Source organism: Macadamia integrifolia, chromosome 6 (genome assembly GCF_013358625.1).
Source record: "Macadamia integrifolia cultivar HAES 741 chromosome 6, SCU_Mint_v3, whole genome shotgun sequence".
Classification (NCBI taxonomy): Eukaryota; Viridiplantae; Streptophyta; class Magnoliopsida; order Proteales; family Proteaceae; genus Macadamia; species Macadamia integrifolia.
Window position 1 is genome coordinate 31212355 of NC_056562.1, and position 19446 is coordinate 31231800.

Sequence of the window (19446 nt, forward strand, 5' to 3'; positions counted from 1 at the left end):
AATCATGATATTGATGTACTTAGTTATTTTTCTTGATTTTAATTTTCTTCATTTCCACTAAAAAAAATAAAAATTATTTCATTTACTGTACATTGTGACAAACTCTTGAAAAAAAATCTCTCCGATGCGTTGGGTGCCTTCAACCCATCATCTGACTGTTGGGTGAACTTGGCGGTGCATGTTCAGATTCTCCCAACCTCAGATGCCTAGTTGGGCACCCAAAGCATTGGAGAGGAGCTGAATCCCAAATTCTTGGCATATTTTGAATCCCAAATTCTTGGCATATTTTATATCACAACTGTTGTGAGCAATAGCTTGGTCTTAAGCCTAACCCATACTCTGTTTTCTTTAATTCTGACACTGTACTTGCTATTGATCTTCATAATTTCTTTACTACATTTATAATATCTTGTTACATCATCTGGACCCAGAAATCAGTTCACTTATGAATAAACCTAACTCAACACATCCTCTGTTTTATATCATGTCCTCTGGACACAGAAATCAGGTCACTTACGAATAAACCTCACTTAACCCATCCTCTGTTTTATATCATGTCCCCTGTTTTATATCATGTAAAGTATTGGACTGCTTAATCCAATCATTCTAGTTGCCAACGGGTGACTCACACACACTATGTTCCCTTAAATATATTTCAAGGACCATCCATTATTCCGGTCTGAAATTCAACAATTTTAATGTGTACAATTGTTACTGATCCTGTTAATAATATCTCAAGATGGGCTTTAAGTAGCATTAATCGAGGAAAATGTACTCTGCCGATTATATGATGACAGGGAAAAATGTTGAAGTCGCTACTCGAGCCCTCTCCAATGGGATTGCGACCTCTCCAACAACAGTACCAATAATGACTTTGGAACAATATCCTCCTTTTTTGGATGTTTATAAATTTTGTTCATACCCCATTTTGTCATATGCCTACTAACAGCTTATTTCATATGAGAAACTCCATCCTAACATTGATTTTTTTAAGTTACTTCAATTAATGAATATTTTACTATTCCCATAAAAAAAATAGCGTGTTCTTAAAGTTGTGAAAAGTGACTGTTGTTAGCCCCCTTTTTTCTGTTACTTCACGGCAGGTATTGGGATGGTTTTGTTTCGTAGGTACCGGATCAGAGATAGTAGCTCATAGCTCTAGCCTCTAGGGAATTCTCTTGGGCGATAGCCAAATATGAGCTTCTCTTGTGTAGACCCTTTTTTTTAAAAGAAATTTATTACAATGTAAATGCTTGTATAAGACAGTATGCAGCAATTTGGATCCTCCCTATATACACACAAATTCTTATATACATTTAAAAAAAAAAAAAATCCCCTCTAATCCAAGATTGAAAATCACGTTGATTTCTGTTATGCAAATCAAATTAGAACAAATTACACCATTTACAGTACATTGTGACAACTCTTGGCTAATTTTACATCACGATACACTTGTCTTTTGACTTTGCTTCCTGCTTTGAAGATGAATAGCTGCCACTGCTCTTTGGCACCTGACCAAGGAACAAATTAGGTCGAGCAGGATAAAAGGTGGAAACAAAACTCCCCATCTCATTCATAGCAGTATAAGAGGTCAGTGAGGGTATTGATATGACAAACAAATAAAATGCACATAATAAAACTTGGATTTTGAGAACATTTTTTCAGCTTATCAATAAGTTGAATTCTTTTATATCCATGATAACAGCTATATCTCAGAGCAAATAATGCTATTTATATGATCTAGCAAATCTACCATAAGAATTTAAAAAGTTTGGATGAGCTCATCTCTGGACAGCCACTATCTACAAACAATTTCTGTCTGTGGTTTCCCACACCTAATCAAGATGACTGGTATGTTAAACAAAGTGTAGGACTTCAAACATGCACAGACATGTGGTAAATTACATATAGATCTATCAAATATGCTTACCGAGTAGTAAGAACCTAGAATTCACTCTGTAAGAATTGAGATTGAAGAGGGAGTGGGGGAATTCAGGCACCAAAGGATCACTCATCACAGAATATCAGATTGTTGAACTATGCACCAATCCTTGCCATTGCATGTATAAAAGGAAAAAACTCAGCTCTTGTTTTTATTACAAGAAATATGTACCAGACTAGCTATTTGATCAGGAATCACAAACAGCTGCCATCATCTCTCCTCTACCAACGGGAATGTTTTTCCTTCGCATTTCCTACTGCATGTAGGTTTTAGAAGAGACCACTAAATCAGGCTTCAAAGCATCGAGTTCTTTTCATGTTACTATTGGTTCACATCTAGGCTGTTGAGCCAATCTGCAACATGTCAACTTTGCTAATTTGAGTGTCTAGTCTCCACTGATAGTGCCTATACTATATCAAAATCCTTAAATCATAAATAGGAATCCAACTTCTCAGGGTAATTTTAATGTAGTCTTCCAGTCCATCACTTCTTCTAGAGATCATAATTACAAAGTAGCAAGGCTTGCTGTTTGGCTTGACTTTCTATTCATTTGAAAGCTTTTCTGTTGCAAATAATCAATCCCAAGATCTCAGAAATCCAATGTGATCTGCAAAAAGTTTGAGACCATAATACTGACAAGGGTTTCAAATTGGTTCTTCCAGATTTTACGGTATGGAATTTCTTAGGAAGTTTTTGGCAATCAATAGTTGTCTAGTAAGTGGCCCTCACACGAGTTCCTATGTGTAGTACATGTTCTTTAAAATTAATTTCTTAGGTTTCATCAATGCCACCAGAAAAATTGTTCAAAAATTCATAAAAGTCAACTCAACTTAAATCAGCCTTAACTAGTTCAAGAATTCATGTTCGCTCTATTCTTGAATGGGGTTTTTTTTTTTTTTTTTTTTTTTTTTTTTTTTTTTTTTTGGGGGTGGGGGGTGGGATTATCAGCCTGTCCTAAGCCACCCAGATTCCCAATTTGAGAGTACTCCATAGCCAATACAGTAATTCCTTATTTAAATATTTTTACTCACAAATCGAAATCATGCGTAACCCTTAATGTATTGTCTCCTAAACCCCATATCTAATCTAGAACCACAACTAGTAGATCACACATCAACAGATTGTCCAAACATGAATCATGTCGGAGTTTACAGACTGCCTTAATGGTTTGTAGGTAGAGAAGATAGGACTTCAAGGTTCAAATCACTGAAAATAGCCACCAGGCCAAATAATGTCCAAGAGAGGTAGGGCCATAGTTGTCAAGGCGTCGCCTAGGCGGCGATTTGGCGTCTCGGCGGTAAAAATTGGTCATGGCAATCCTACGATCTGTCTCTCTCACAATTGGCGGTCGCCATGGAAAGCTAGGCATCGCCATGTCGACGCCATGGACGCCATGTCACGATTTATTCCCTAGGCGGTCGACTTTATGTGTTATATTTTTTTTTTTACTAACAATATTTTGTTTATTATATTTTAATTGGTTTTTTTTTTTTTTACTAACAACATTTTGTTTATTATATGGCAGCGTAAAATTGAAACACCCGACGCCCGAAGAGACCAAAACCCTCGACGTCTTCTCTTCTCCTTCTCCGGCAGCCACTGCCTGCAACTTCTTCTTCTTCTCCTTCTCCGGCAGCAAGACCGTCTTCTCTTCTCCTGACGTCTTCTCCGGCAGCCACCACCTGCAACTTCTTCTTCTTCTCCTCCTTCTCCGGCAACAACCAACAACGACGTCTTCTCCTTCTCCTTCTCCGGCAGCAAGAACGACAACAACCACAATACGATATCGTCTGCGACATCTCCTCCGGCAGCAAGAGCAACAACCAGGTAATGGCCCCACCTGCGAGTAACTTCGATCTTTGTTCTTTTCTTTTATGCAACTTGCCTTCTATTATCTGCTCCGGTTGGTTATTCTCTGCAACCTCTGCCCTCTGGTTCTTTGAGTTTCTCTTTGATTTTTTCAGTTTCAGTACCTTCTATTATTTGTTTTTTGGTGGGTTGAAAAAAATGCAGGAATTATCATATGGGTTTAGATGGATTCATGTCCTTTTTCTGTTCTATGTTGTTTTACTTTTAGCCTTTTCGATGTTTATAATATGTTTTTCTCTTTAGTTGTATATCTAGTTATCTACTATCTAGAGCTTGATCTGAAGGTGGGAAATCATATATTTTAGATTGCTGGAAAAAAAATATATAAGAACTTGACATTGGTCTTGGTTGTGTTAAGTGAAATGATTAAGTTGGATTTGTGAGTTTTTGATTGTTTTTTTTTTATGTTATCATGTTAATGTTATTGGTTAACACTTAACATACTTTGTTACTATGTTTTGTAACTTGTAGGATAATAGGACTATAGGAGTTCATAATGGATGGTACTGTTGGTGGTAGTAGTGGGGGTGATAATATAAGCACGGCTGCATATGATCCATCCAAAGACCCAACCAGGAAAGCCAAATCAAATGACCCTACGTGGAAGTATGGGTAGTGGCCTGACCTTTCAGACAAGAACCTTGTTAAATGCACTCTTTGTGGAAAAAACTTCAAGTGTGGAATTAAAAGGTTAAAGCAACATTTGGTGGGTAGATATGAAGATGTTGCTAAGTGTACCAAGACAACTGTAGCGATTGCTACAGAGATGAATGCAGCTCTTATGCGCAATAAGAAGAAAATGATGCAAGACATTTTGGATGATGATGATGTTGATGTTGATTCTGGTGCTGGTGCTGGTGCTGGTGCTGGTGCTGGTGCTGGTGCTGGTGTGGATGTAGATGGTGATATAGAAGTTGAAGGTCAAAGACAGTCTAGTAGGACTCCTTCTTCTACAACCTCCAGACTTATTCCTAGCTTTGGGACATCTGCTAAGAAAAAGAAAGTAGTCATTCAGCCACAAGTAAGGGGCCCCATGGATGCTCATGTTAGACGGACTCCTGAGCAAGTGGTTGCTGAGAGGCATCTTAAAGGTAGTACTCAGACTACTATAGAGAACCGGTTTAGATCAGCGAAAGAAAAAAAGAGAGTTGATAGTCACATTGTTGACTGGGTTTATCAGTGTGGTATTCCATTCAATGCTCTTAAGTCAAAGAGGTTTGAGGTGATGGTGGAATCTATTGCACAGTACGGGTCAGGATATAAGCCCCCAAGTTATCATGAAGTGAAAGTGCCATTGTTAAAGGCAGCAAAGGATAGAACTGCAGAGATGAAGAATAAATATGAAGAGTATTGGAAGCAGAATGGGTGCACTCTAATGACTGATGGGTGGACGGATAAAAGAGGAAGGCATTTAATTAATTTCCTCCTTAACTGTCCAAAGGGGACTTATTTTATGGAATCTGTTGATGCATCTAGTATATCTCAAACTGCAGAGAAATTGTTTGAATTGATTGACAACAAAGTTCAAGAAATTGGTGAGGACTATGTTGTGCAAGTTGTGTCAGATAATGCATCGGCTTATAAATTAGCCGGTACAATGCTGATGCAGAAGAAGACAAAGTTGTATTGGACTCCTTGTGCAGCGCATTGCATTGACCTGATGTTGGAGGAAATAGGATTCTTGAATTCTAATAGGAATGTGATAAGTAAGGCAAAAAAAGTAACCAACTTCATCTACAGGCACACACGCATTCTTGATGCAATGAGGGCTAGAACAAATGGGAGGGATCTTGTGAGGACAACAGCTACTAGATTTGCAACTGCATTTCTGACACTTCAAAACTTGTTAAAACATAAAGATGACTTGAGACATTTGTTTATTTCAGAAGAATTGACTAGTTCTAATTTGGCAAAGATCGAAGCTGGGAAGAAAGTGGTTGAGACGGTGTTTGCTGTAGCATTTTGGAATGGTGTGGAAAATTGTCTTAGAGCTTCAAAGCCACTTCTTACTGTCTTGAGGATTGTGGATGGTGATGAGAGGCCTTCTATGCCTGAGGTTCAATTTGCCATGGATGAGGCAAAAATTAAAATAAAAGAAAATTTTGGAGATAAAGAAAGGCAATACAAGAAAGTGTTAGATATTGTTAATAGGCGTTGGGAGATTCAGATGGGGCGTCCTATGTATGGAGCAGGACTATTTCTTAATCCTGGCAAATTTTTTTCTTATAAGGAATGTGATGATGGTGGCTACCAAATTATATCTTCTCTATAGCTTGCATTTAATGAAGTCATTGAAAGAATGATACATGAACCATCTTTACAAGACAAGATAAATACTCAAGCCACTTTGTATAGATATTCCCGAGGTGGTTTTGCCTCGGATATGGCAATTAGATCACGGGCAACCATGAGTCCTAGTAAGTAGAGTACATTGTTTAGTTGTCTTGTTTGTGTGATATATTAAATATCAATCTAGCTATTTACATATATATATATATATATATATATTTATTTTTTATAGTTACTGGGTGGGGTTCATTTGGAGGTTATGCTTTTGAGCTTTCAAAGATTGCAAGACGTATTCTAGGGCTTTGTTGCTCCTCTTCTGGTTGCGAGCGCAACTGGAGCACATTTGAGTTTGTAAGTAGCTGGGTATTACATCTATTTCATATTTTAGACTTTTTATTTTTAGACCAATAACTTTGTTTGTTGTTCTCTATTGTTTATGAATTCAGATTCATACCAAGAAGAGGAATAGGCTGGAACATCAACGTTTGAATGATCTAGTCTATGTTCAATACAATCGCCGCCTAGAAGAAAGGTTTCAACAAAGGCGTCTCCTCAACAGAAATTATGATCCACTTGTGCTTGATGAACTAGATTGGAGTAGTGAGTGGATGATTGACGAGCAAATGGATGATGTAGTCCATCCCGATGCTGATCTCACATGGCACGTTGCTGGTAGAGCAATGGGGGCAACAATTGAGGGGCCCAATCGACCCAGGAGAGCTCAATCATCAACCTCTAGAGGAAATTTGTGCTACACACGCCGTGGTAGAGGGAGGGCTGTTGGGGAGTCATCAGAATCAGATGGGGAAGAAGATTTGGAAGAAGAGGATGATGTGAATGATGACTTGGATGTCATAGATAACTTTGGTGAAAATGCAAATGCTTCTAGTGGACAACAAAGGAATCTGCCATCTGTTGATTTGTTGGATGATTATGATGATTAAGTTATTTGTGTTTGACTGTTTGAGTGTTTGGATTTTATATATTGTTTAAACTTTAAACTTTGAACTTGGATGATTAGTTAAGTTTTTTTTTTATGTTGAGTTAATTTGCTATCAAGCTTTATTGCTTCAGTAAGTCATTAATAGCTTAACAGGTCAGCCACTTATCTTATCATTTGATCTATTGATTCTATTCTTAGGTTTCCAAATATATATCTCTCATTCATATATGATATACCTTTTACTTTGTTCAGGTTGCTCACTCACTTCCAATCATTGCTTTCAAGCTTCAGTCACAGGTTAGCTTTTTACTTTTTACTTTTGTGTGATGTATATGTTGATTTTTTATGACTTGATGAGTGATGAATTGATGTATAACTGTATAAGTCAATAATTTATGTTGATTTTTGATGAAATGATATGGCTATGTTGATTTTTTTGATTATTTGATGTTACTTAATGTTTGTTTTATATGTTATAGGGTATATATTCTAGGCTTGTAGCATGCTAAATAACTTTAAAAAATAGGGAAAATAAAAAAATAGCATATTAAATAATTTTAGAAAATAGAAAAAATAAAAAATGACACGCGGGCAATCTGACCGCCATGGCAACGCCAAAACGGGCAATTCATCGCCAAATCGATTAGCCACCCCTCCACCGCCTTGGATCGATTTGACGCCGTGACAACTATGGGTAGAGCAGTCTGTCCCAGGCCATTGATCAGTCACAAAGTTCTGGTTGGGTCCAGAAATAACAGAAAATCCTAGACGACAAATTTAGGCCCATATGACCGAGTTTTCTGCATTTGGATGGCAAAAAAAGGATGGGATGAATAAACCACCACCCTTAAACCATATGAATAAGAAAGTCCAATCAGAGAAGCTCCAAAGCATAGATCAAACATGAAATTTCAGCAATATTAGCAACCAAACCTTACTTGGGGAAACATCAGACACATTCTACACAAAATCTTCCTCAGTTCCCCCATAATCATTAATTGTTTCTTTTAGAGATTCCATAATAATTTTCTAATCAATTAACCTGTGCACTTTGTCATGTGAAATTTCTCATTTTTTGTTAAAAGTTTGAATAGCACTATACAAACATTAGATGCTTCATCCAAGTCCAAGGTTGATAAGACAACAAGTTCATTGAATCCAAGTTCATATTCTATTTTTACATTCTCCTTCCAAAATTGTTCATCCAATCCAATTGGAAGTTTATAATAAGTTCCACCCACAGGTTTATTTGGGTTAGCAGAACAGTTCAATTTGGCAGGTTAAGAAATATGGACAGATTTTTTTTTTTTTTTGGGTGAATAATATGGACAAATATGACTCCCTAAAATCCAGAATTTTACCTGTGGACCTGTGACAAGCCTTGAACTGCTGGTGGCTGGTTGTTTTGTGTTCTGCCGTTGAGGCTGCTGCTCAAATTCCTGTTGTTGTAGTGCTATTGCCAGTTGCAGGTCGGAGCTGTCAAAATAACATGGCACAATTAGAGGTTTATCATTCAACAGTCAACAGATAAGGTCTACCCCCAAACAAGTGAATTTCTCAGCACTTTATACAACATTTTTAGGTAAGACTTTTAACATGTCTGGCTCCTCTTCTTAATCTCTGTTTGTTTCATCATAAATTTTTTCCTGCAAATGATATTTTACAGGTAAATTTTTCTTTTAGATGGAAGACAGACAGCTTTTGGGGGGAGAGGGGGGGAGGGAACAAAATGCATGTAAGGAGTGGAAAATAGAATATCAAGTCTATGTGTCAAGGGCTTTATAGCCATCCTGAACCTGCCGAAACAGGTTGCAGAATATGCATACTTGAGCAATTTGTCAGGGGCACACTAGCTTGTTGTGACTGGGACCCATCTGAAGACCTGCCCACGCAATAAATGGAACACTGATGGGGATTCTAATCACCTAAGGTTTAAGGTTTAGAAATAAACCTTCATATAAACCAGGATAGGAGGTAGGAACCCAAAATAGATTTAAGGAAATTCAAATATCAGAATATTAGTAAATAAGATGTGGTAAAAAATCTAGTCAAAGGTGTTACTGGTTAAGGAAAATAATATAACAGAAATTAGGATCAATCCCAAGGGCTGGATCACTAACTATTGAAGAACCCTACTGGAAGAGGAAAGCTTCAAGAACCAGAAATTGAAACCTGAACTGGAGTTCAAAATAGAAATTGATCAGAGTAGACTGGTGCTTACATAGTAATGAAAACTCTGCAATAATAACTCAATATAGATGTAAAATCAAAATTAGAAAAGACTAACCAAAGCTGAGATTTTTTCAAGAAACCAACTTGAAGAAGGATTGTTCAATTCGATAGCAAAGAATGATTGGATCGGAACAAGAATAACAGAGAATGTTCAGGCACCAAATCCAGACAGGTATCTGAAATCAGATTTGAACAATCAGTTCTAGAATCAAAATTTTATGGAGTATATTGCAAACAGAATTCTAGAAATTGATAGAAAATTGGATTAGAAATCAAAACTTGGAAGAGCATGAAAGAACTAACAGAATAATAACTAAATTAGAAACAGAATTAAAGGAGAGATAAGATCCAACTGTTTAATGGTGAAAGAAGATTAGAAAAGGAGGGATTTGAATTTCAGGAATCACCACATGAAATCCTTGATTGGAATCAATACCAATCAAACCTACTGAATCACCACAGCAGGGACTGAATCTGAATCACCACAGAATAGAAAGCAAAGCAAGCTTCATTCACTAAATCGTAAGGGGGCTGGTAGCCTTTTAAGTGCTTTAAATAAAACTCAAAACAAGAAAGAAATAAATAACCGGGACTCTCCGACCACAGGGTATGCTTGGAGTATCCTAAAACGACTAAGATACTAAATAAAGAAAGAAACAACTGGACTCTAGGAACTCTTCATACGAATGCAGTAATGGGAGTAACCTACAACAAATAAAATTCTACGAGAATAGAGAAAAGGTGCTGTAACTTAGCAATTATATCCTAGCCTAACTTAACAAATAGAATAATAAATAAAATGGAAAACTGTCCTACAACTTCTACGATCCTGGTTTTAAGGAAACCAGGAAAGTTCAATTGCAAAGCTGGTTTTGTTCAAAAAGACCTTATGTTTCTCTTCTTTCTAACTGCAAACTGCATCAGTTCGAAGGACAAACCCAACCATGGCTTCTTTATTAGCTGGGTCAGTTTGGGCAGGTCCATGAGAGCTAGGAGGCTAGGCTGAGAATTGCAACCTTAGGACATTTCCCTTATCTCAAATCTTGATGCCATCTCCACAATGATTCAGGTTATCAGAAGAAAGAATCCCGACAAAGGCAAATATTACAGATTATCATTATTCTCCAACTAAGAGCCGAAATATAAAAGAAAAACTAACACACTTAGGATGAAAAAACAGGAAAGGCATTGGCAAAGAAAAATTACTTTAAAGTCAAACCCGCGGTCACTGAATTATCAATGCTTGCAATGTAGTCCTGATGTAAGAAATTTTTTATTAGTTCATTGGAGCCAATAATGACAAATTTAGAACATTATATGAGAACAGAGTGATCCATACAGCAGCACTGGCCACCGCATTTTGCTCATCCCATTGGTTATTGAAATGATTTTCAACTTTAAATTCCTTGAAGTTGCCTGTCATAAACATTGTATCTCCATTTACCTGAAAATACAAGGGTGTTAAATATCAGAAAATTAGATTAAAAGAATATGGCAGCAATTGCCCACTCTATGAGTGTACAGCCAAAGTGCAAGGATAGAGCATACAGTCAAGCATAGAGCATACAGTCTTTACAGGCATGTTGAATCAATGTTTTCTGAAAAGAATAATTACTAATTATATAGGAGCATAGTTCAAAAACTCGGTGAAATCCTGCCAAAATTTTTAAAATTTCGGTTATTTCGGTCATGTCTACATCATAGGACAAAAATACACTGTTTAGACAAAATTCCGGTCAGACCGAAACCCGAGTTTTCAAACTATGGATAGGAGTTAACATGTGCACTTTCGGAAAGATTCACAACCACAAAGATAGACAGCAACAGGAGATAACAATGTACAACGAAACTTTGGAGGCATTTGAATTACCCTAGGGAACAGTCTTACCTCATTTAATTTTTCCCATACTAAATCAGGCTGGTTTATGTAACCTTGATCAGTGGCTAAGAGATAAAGTTCACCATTAAACTGCAAACAGAATTGAGGATTTAGAAATAACCAGTAAGTTCATGCGGAGAAAAGCTGGGCCACTGAGAACTATCCAAATGTTTCCTTCTGTTCATTTAACAACTAGAATAACATCTGGCTGTCAATGAGCAGCACAACTGAATTGAAGAAGATGAAAAAAATTACATGGAACTGACCTTGAACATGGTGCTGAAGTGATTATTCCGGAAGAAAACACAAAGCTCCCGTTCCTTTAGACCTTCCTGTAGGCAAAAGAGGCTGCAAAAGCCAAAATGACAAGAATTACCTTATAGCATGTTTAGCAAAAATTAAAGTCCCAGATTAAGAAAAAGGAAACTTCTAAAGAAAGAAAACCATCACGTACCCATATATGGTTAATTGGCTGGCACTGTTCCTCAGAAAATTCTTGATAATTTCCCCTAAATGCAAGAACAAGAAAAAAATTAGTCATAAAATCAAGGAATAAAAGGACAGCTTATACAATCATCCTCCTTGATGTCAAGTAACCACATACCTTTCTGTTGAGTGATTTTTTCCCCGGGATGCATGCCATTTCCATCTCCAGCACCATTGTCAGCTTGCTCAGCAAGAACCATCTCACCTTCATACATAGGCTCCCTATTTTCATAAACTGTTAATCCTGAGTCAAGTACGCACTCCTCTCCTTCATATATGGGTTCACTTCCTTCAAGGCTCGAGGCAACACTCTTGGCTTGATCTATGTGCGGACTACTGCCACTAAATTCACCAGACTCAGGATTTGAGGTAGATGCACAAGTAGATGCTGTAGTTTCACAAACACCAAGATTATTTGCTGGTTCATGATGAATTTCAGACATGGAAGTATCCAATAAGCATGTTTGTTCAACTTGAGGATCCCTTTCAGAGCCATGCATATGGTCTTTTGAGGGAGAGGAGAAATCTTGGTCTAGATAATGGAAAGGTTCACTTCGGTTATGAACCAATATGTCAGTTCCAATGTTCTCCATCAAGTCAGTAGAAATAAAATGTTCCTGAGATCCATAATTCTTTAAATGATCAACATGAATCCCAGCTTCAATCTTTGAGCATGAATCATTTTCCTTCAAAGTACTTTCAGAAGATATCACAATATCATTGCCACCACAAAAGGCAGTAGGACCTCGTGATATGGAAGGTTTTGACAGATGGTGTACTTCATGTTCATCATTGGAGTGCCTCTCCAAAGCATCTGCAAGGAACTCTGACCCATTACTTTGAAGATGCTCGGTCTCTTCTAAAATTTCAGACCTATTACCCCCACTTTTAACTTCATGTTCATCACTAATGTGCCTCACTAAAGCATCTGCAAGGAACTCTGACCCATTACTGTGATGATGCTCAGTCTCTTCTACATTTGCAGACCTATTACCCCCACTTGTATCAGCTGATGGAGACTCATCCATTGAAGTCAGCACTTCAGCTTCTGACAATTGCAAGGCTCTTAACAGTTCTGCTTGTTCCTCTAAGTCTCCCTTTTTTCCTTCCTGATGGCCAGATACAGCACACAGTGATTCATCAAAAGATCTACCTCTTGAAAGAGATGGTGAGGGAACACCTAAAGTTGCAGCCGTCGCAGCAGCAAAATCAATAGAATCTTCTTCAGAGTTGCTCTTATGTTCTGAATTTTTTGTTTCAAGGGCAACAAGCTCCCCCATAAGAGTGTTATAGGACTTGGATCCAATTGCATTCGCAGTGGCACAATCCTAGTACATGTCAAATATACAAATCAGTGACCATTACACGCAGAGTTGACTGTCAATAACTAGAAGTGACACTTAGTAAGTAAATGTTCAAACCGCATTTCAAATAACAGACTCTCATGTTCTCCTAATTCAGGAAAACATACACTTTATGATTGAAATTAAATGTTTAACTAATCCAAGTTTGTAAGAAAAATTCAATATGAATTATGTAAACTTACAGATAAAATGATTCAACAAAGTTGGCAAAAAATTTATAAGGAAATTTTTTAAGTATGGACAATGTTGAAAGGACACAAAAGAAGCAATTTTGAAAGGATTCATGTTACTTGAAATTTGAAAGTAAACAATCAATTGACATTGTCAGTACAATCCATCGCACAGATTGTTTACCATTGTAAACTTAGACCAAGCTTGACATTGCCAATAGAGGTGCTCATGCCAAAATAGGTATTGTTTATTGCCATAACTTCCCTTCCCCCACCCCCACACCCCTTTACAAAAGGCCCTTGATGTCTACCCATGCAAATTATAGTGTTATAAATAGACGATCTACCTTTAAAGCAGATAAACTTCTCGATATATTCATCTATCCTTAAAAGCCCCAAATATTTACTTCAGCATCCATAAATAGAGATTGGCATGTTTGTGGTGTTCAAGCCACAACTACTTTTCCAATTAGTTTTCAGAACAACAAAGGTATCCCAAAAAATACAAATCCAGTGTAAGATACAAGTAGCACGAATATAAATACCCTAGCTTCTGGAGATACACTCTTCCTCAAACTACAAGTTACAAAATGCTATTGGTCAATGATACCCATTTACTTCATTGAAGGTTCAAATCTGGTCTGACCAATTTAGTTATCACCACTGTCCAGATCCAATGAATCTGGCCAGCTCAGAGTTCAAATCATGGTTTAAAAACTCGACGAGATCTCTCTATTATCTCGCTATTTGAAAATGGCAAGATGAGATGAGGGGTGATATGTAAAAAGTGCAATATCTCAGTCTAGATCTCGCTGAATATCTTGGTCTCAAGATAAAATCACATGGGGGGTATGTACATAATTTCGACCCCCAAGTCCCCAACTCGACATATCCCTCCTATCTTGCCCTGCTTTGAAGAAAAAGTGAACTTTTGGCAGATTTTCTTGCCATATACCTTCTCTACAGTGTAGATTAATAACTTCAACACTTGGACATGGGAGATTATCACTTCATCATCAACCTTTGGAGATCCTTTTCTTCTCAAGAGCAGTTTTAGGTAAAAACTACTTCTCAAAACCATCTTTTCATAGAAACATGGCCAATAGTTGTTTGTTTTTATTGTGGAATAGCCTAGGGTGACGGGCCCGAAGGCTACTTACATAGGGTACAGAGTTAAAGTACAATTTTGGGTTTGATTTAAGGGAAAAAAATGATGTTTCCACTATGTTTAGGATGCCTAAAATAGGGTGAATGACAAGTTTCGGGGGCTACAAAGACCATACTGGCCTATGGCCACCGAGACCATCCACCAAGTTGACAGGAAAAAATACAAGATCTCGGCAAAATCTCACCAGATCTCTCTTTTTTGGTTTAGTGAGATTAGGAGTGAGAGCGAGATCAAGATTTTAAACCTTGATTCACATCATGGGATAATTTAGCAAGACTATTTATTTACTTGTAAAGACTAGAATAAAATAAAATAAATTCCAGATCTGATTTGGATTTAGTTTTCACTAATTTGGTCTCTTTAGGGCATCCAAACATTATCCTGCACAAGGAGGAAGTATTCTTTTTCAGTTTGGGTTTATCTTTCATATAATCATAGGTCAAATTTATGAGTCAGTCTAGGACTCCTTATTTTATCCTGTTAAGAGGAGATTTCTCTATCTATTTGGGTTAATTTTGAGGTAGTTAAGTCAATCCATACCACTCCTATTATGCTCATGAATGGGAATTTTCTTTTCTGTTCCATTCTATTCCTTTATTTAAACAAGTGTAAGGCTGTTCAGCCCTCACATTTTGAACAATGGAATTGATTAGGATTTATTTGACAGTGAGATTGTCTCTTGTTCCCTCCCTACCCTCTCTTTCCCTCACGATTTGGGGTTTTCCCCTCCTTTCTCTCAATTCTCTCCACTCTTTTTTTTCCCTCTAAAATTTACTGTTCGCAGCCCTGGAACAGCCCCTTATCTTCTCTTATTCTCTCTCTTAAGCCCACCAGATCAGATCCTTCTTTTGATCTGCATGAAGCCATGAACCAGCTACACCCATCAAGCAGCTCCAGCCTTGCTATGCCACTTCCTTAAGTGAATGATCAACTTAATCAAATTCAGAGATCCAAATAAAAGAATTTTACCTGTCATGAAATATTTTCAGTGTTTAGAATGAGCATTTTCATGAGTCATGACCAACTTGATCTAAACTAGTATTCATAATTAGATTATGAGTATTTTGGGGGACTACATGAACTCTTCTCCATGTTTCTTAGGAATCAATGATTCGAGAGAGAATATGCACCCTCAAGGTCTCATGTTACACATATACCAACATGCATAGAGCTACAAGCAAGGCTATTATTCAAAAGTTCATTGCAAGTTACAACAATTGAGCAACATTCGATGACCACAATGAATAATAATTAAAATATTGGACACTGAAATTGCAAGCAATGAATAATAAAGTTGATTCTATCAAAATAAAAAATTGAAAAGAAAAAGAATCAGTGGTTTATATTTAAGCCTATAGACAGAAACCATGAAGCCTTCGAAGGTAATACCTGGGGATCAACAATCCAACCATGATATAGTGGAATGTCCAGGAGATCAAATATGGCGCACTCACGTGTAAATTCAAAGTCGTCAATTCTACGAGTAATGAGCACGTATACTTTAGCCAAACAGAACACCATGAACTAAAGGAAGCAAAAACTGACAATGATAAACAAAGAATGATGGGAAGAGTGGAGGAGTGGAGGAGTGGAGGAGTAGCCACCTCCTAAATTGAACGTTTACATCAATCCCTGTTGCAAGTCGAGGGAGCAGGTCAATGGCATCCGCTATGTTCTGTTGCTGGTTCTCAACATATCCAGCATCTTTATTCTGCATCCGAACACGAAGCAAATAACAAGTTAATTGACAGCAGCTTTTGCAGTACTGATAAACGCATCTGAACGACTAAAAAGGTTGTTACCTCAACATTGCTGTTAAAATCAATCAATCTTTCCGCGACAAGAGAAAGCAATTTCTGTAATGAGACTTCAGAAGCATCCACATTCAAATTCAAGTTGTTCCTTAGAAGAAGAATGTTACCTATACTCCAGATGAAAACAGAGCATTAATACAACCTAAAGTAACAACAAAATAATTGGAAAAAAGCCAGTCAAATATGAACAAAAAAAATAAAGCATCTACATTCCAAACAACATCAATTCGCAATCCCTTCAAATCAAAGCAAGAAAAGTAACAGCAATCAGCTCTCTGATCATTAGATTCTTCGCGATAGAACTCGATTAACAAATCTACTCAGCAAGATGAAGAAAGATACATAAAAGCCGTACGTCATAAATCTCCCAAACAAAATCCAGAATCGAAGAGAGGAGATGAAGAAAATAAATCAAAAGCCCTAAAACTCAGAGAGAAGAGAAAAGGGCATTACATATAGCGAGGAGTGGGCAAGGGCCATTGTCGTTCTGAAGAATGATGGGTGTCGTGCGCCCCAAGAACTGTACGACTTTTGTCTTGTAAAGGCATTCTTGTTCTGCTTCCTGTCTTCGTTCCTCCTCCGTGGCCATAGCCGACCTTACAACAAGAGAGAGAGAGAGAGAAAAGAAGCGAAAAAACAGTGTGTGAAAATGGAAGAGAGAGAAAGGTGAAAATGAGAAGGAATACTGAGAACCCATTGGAGAGCGGCTTTTTCTAAAGCTCCGAAAATTCACTTCGCGGTCCAATCGAATGACCTTATCTCGTTGGCAACCGTGTGATTCTGACACTAGTATGACATCACAGCGATTATTACGATCGGACGATAGAAATGGCAACATCATAATTCATCCTTTTGTCAAATTTCTTACTCAAATCTTTCATGAAAGATAGGGCAAAGTTTTCTATCCGAGAGACCTGTATATGCATTGATCATCGTGTCCCTCTTAAAAATTAAGTTAATTAATCACGGATTAATATTGATAAACAATTGGAAATCGATCGTATGATTTTGCATCAGTGCCTAGGCAAATAGAGAAGCACACATAGGTATTTGCCCATGAACACAGGGGCAAGGGTCATTTCACAAAAATCTATGAAACGGCATAAGGAACAGGATCGATTCAATTCTTAATCCGAACTTATATATCTTCATCAAACAATGTTTTGGTATGCACTACCCATGATCCTTTCGTAGATTTAAGGTATTTCAAAATTTTCTTTGCCGACTAAAACAATTTCAATTGAGTTGAAACTTGAAAAGGAAAATACCTTAGGGTCTACAAAAGGCGAACTTCTGAAACCCACAAGTCGTGAAAAGCACGAAACCCATTTTATAAGGCAATGAGCTTGTACTACAAAATCGCAAACATCAAAACTTTGGCGAACCATCCTGATATCATGGGGGATGGTTAAGATTTTTGTTAGTGGTTGAAGAGTATCATCACACAGATTAACTTTGGATCATGACTAGCAACTAGAAGCTTCAAATTTACAAGTCATACCTTCATATCTAATCTCATGGATAAGCTTAGAACGCCTAGGCACTACGTACTTCTATTGTTTGATTGAAAGGGACTCAAAACCTACTCCCCATTAAATGAATGGTTTTGACCTAGGTTATGTTTGGTTTGAATTATAATTCTGATTTTTTGCCTTTCCTATGCCTAGAATTGATCTACATTAGTGAGCATAATTTCTGCATCCAATCACGAATTGAGAGTTTACAGAATTAAGTTCTTGGAATTATATTGTAACCAAACGCAACTTTAAACTTTGTGGAGTCTCTTTGTCGGGTCAAACTAACTGTTGAAGCGTGTAATGCGTTACTTCGTTGAGACTTGAGAGATGGGCAAAGTCGGATTAGTCTGAAGAGCCAAAAGTCAATTGGATCTCCCAAGAATCGGCCCACTCTTATCTTCGGATCTTCCCTATAATTTGGGCCAAGCGTGTGGCTTGACTCTATAACAGTTTATTGGGCCAGACCAAAGCTTTAAGACCGGATCCAATTGCCCAAATATAAAATCTATTTGAGAACAACTTGGTGGATTGTGTAAATGTTAGGTTTCAATTATCAATCAACAGATTTTGGATTAAACTTGGGCTTAAATATAATTAAAGCGTGAAAAGAGAACGATGTTGCACAAAAAAAAAAATTAGAATAGGGCAGATGCAGTGATTTTTTAAAACTTGAAAGAAAAATTTATAAGAAATCATACAATCAGCAATGATGCATGGAGATGAATGTCGGTAGTGAAAAAATATATAAATAAGCTTATTTTAGATGAAATGAGGATGTTAAGATATATATATATATATATATTTGGGTGAATGGATGTTAAGATATATGAATTGTAAAAATTCATTTAGAAATTATGTATAAAAAACAAAAAGAACAAAAAAATTCTAATTAATTTCGTAGTGACTACGATTCATGACAAGTCACCAGGTAATCATTTAAGGTGGCATGAACAGAGGCTTTTGAATGTTCTAGTATGAATGAATGATTTGATTCTAACTGAAGAAACTTAAAAAAAGCCAAAGGTAAGTCATAAATGACTCTAGAAAAAGTGGCGATGAAAATATGCATAGCTTAAGAGTAGTAACAAGTATAACTTTAAACTGAGTTGATTGGAGAAAAAAAGGATCCATGTATCTAACTTAATTCAGTTAGATAAGGCTGAGTGAAGTTTGAGATGAGTTAGTTGAATTTGTATGAAATGAGTAGGCAAACAAGCATCCAACTAGAGGGGTAGGTTGGTCTTTTCACCACCCCTTGTGTTTGGATGTAGGGGCTGTGACCAGGTAGAGTTCTTTTCCCTACGTGTGGTTCCTGTACTCAAACATAGGGGCTTGTGAAACTACCTACCCACTCTATGAAATCAATCTCATTCGTATTGATACTCCAACACGTGCTCTCATTGCAGCCAAGTAACTATTCTTACCCTAAAATTAGAGACAAAGCAGGTGGCATTGCAGTTGGGCTTGGACAACAAAAAAATTAAAGCCCATGCATTGTTTTTGGCTGGGGATCATACTATTGTCAGACCAGATGGATCAAATGGCCCAGCACACACAAACTTTGTGTCACGTATAATAGAACAATAGATCCATATATTAAGTTGGGCTTGAGAGACAGTGGGCTATATCATAATTTTAGAAATATGGGTCATGTAGGCTCAGGTTTCTATACTTAGTTGGGCTTGCTTGAGGCTCATATGCTTGATCTGAAATTGGGGTTAATCCATTTTTATTAACCTTTTCGTTTTTTTCTTTTTTTTTCTTTTTTTTTTT

General features: G+C 37.1%; 1 protein-coding gene across 1 annotated transcript; it reads right to left on the reverse strand.

The window, feature by feature from the left end:
* Nucleotides 1–1268: 1268 nt before the first annotated feature.
* LOC122081915 lies at nucleotides 1269–16882 on the reverse strand. Its single transcript, XM_042649318.1, has 12 exons — nucleotides 16610–16882; nucleotides 16145–16263; nucleotides 15947–16053; nucleotides 15732–15819; nucleotides 11759–12968; nucleotides 11609–11663; nucleotides 11421–11502; nucleotides 11164–11244; nucleotides 10615–10719; nucleotides 10482–10531; nucleotides 8405–8519; nucleotides 1269–1511 (listed from the first exon to the last, which is right to left on the reverse strand). Exons 1-12 carry the CDS (start codon nucleotides 16851–16853, stop codon nucleotides 1437–1439), a joined length of 2331 nt encoding a protein of 776 aa, XP_042505252.1. The 5' UTR covers nucleotides 16854–16882; the 3' UTR covers nucleotides 1269–1436.
* Between the last annotated feature and the right edge of the window lie 2564 nt (nucleotides 16883–19446).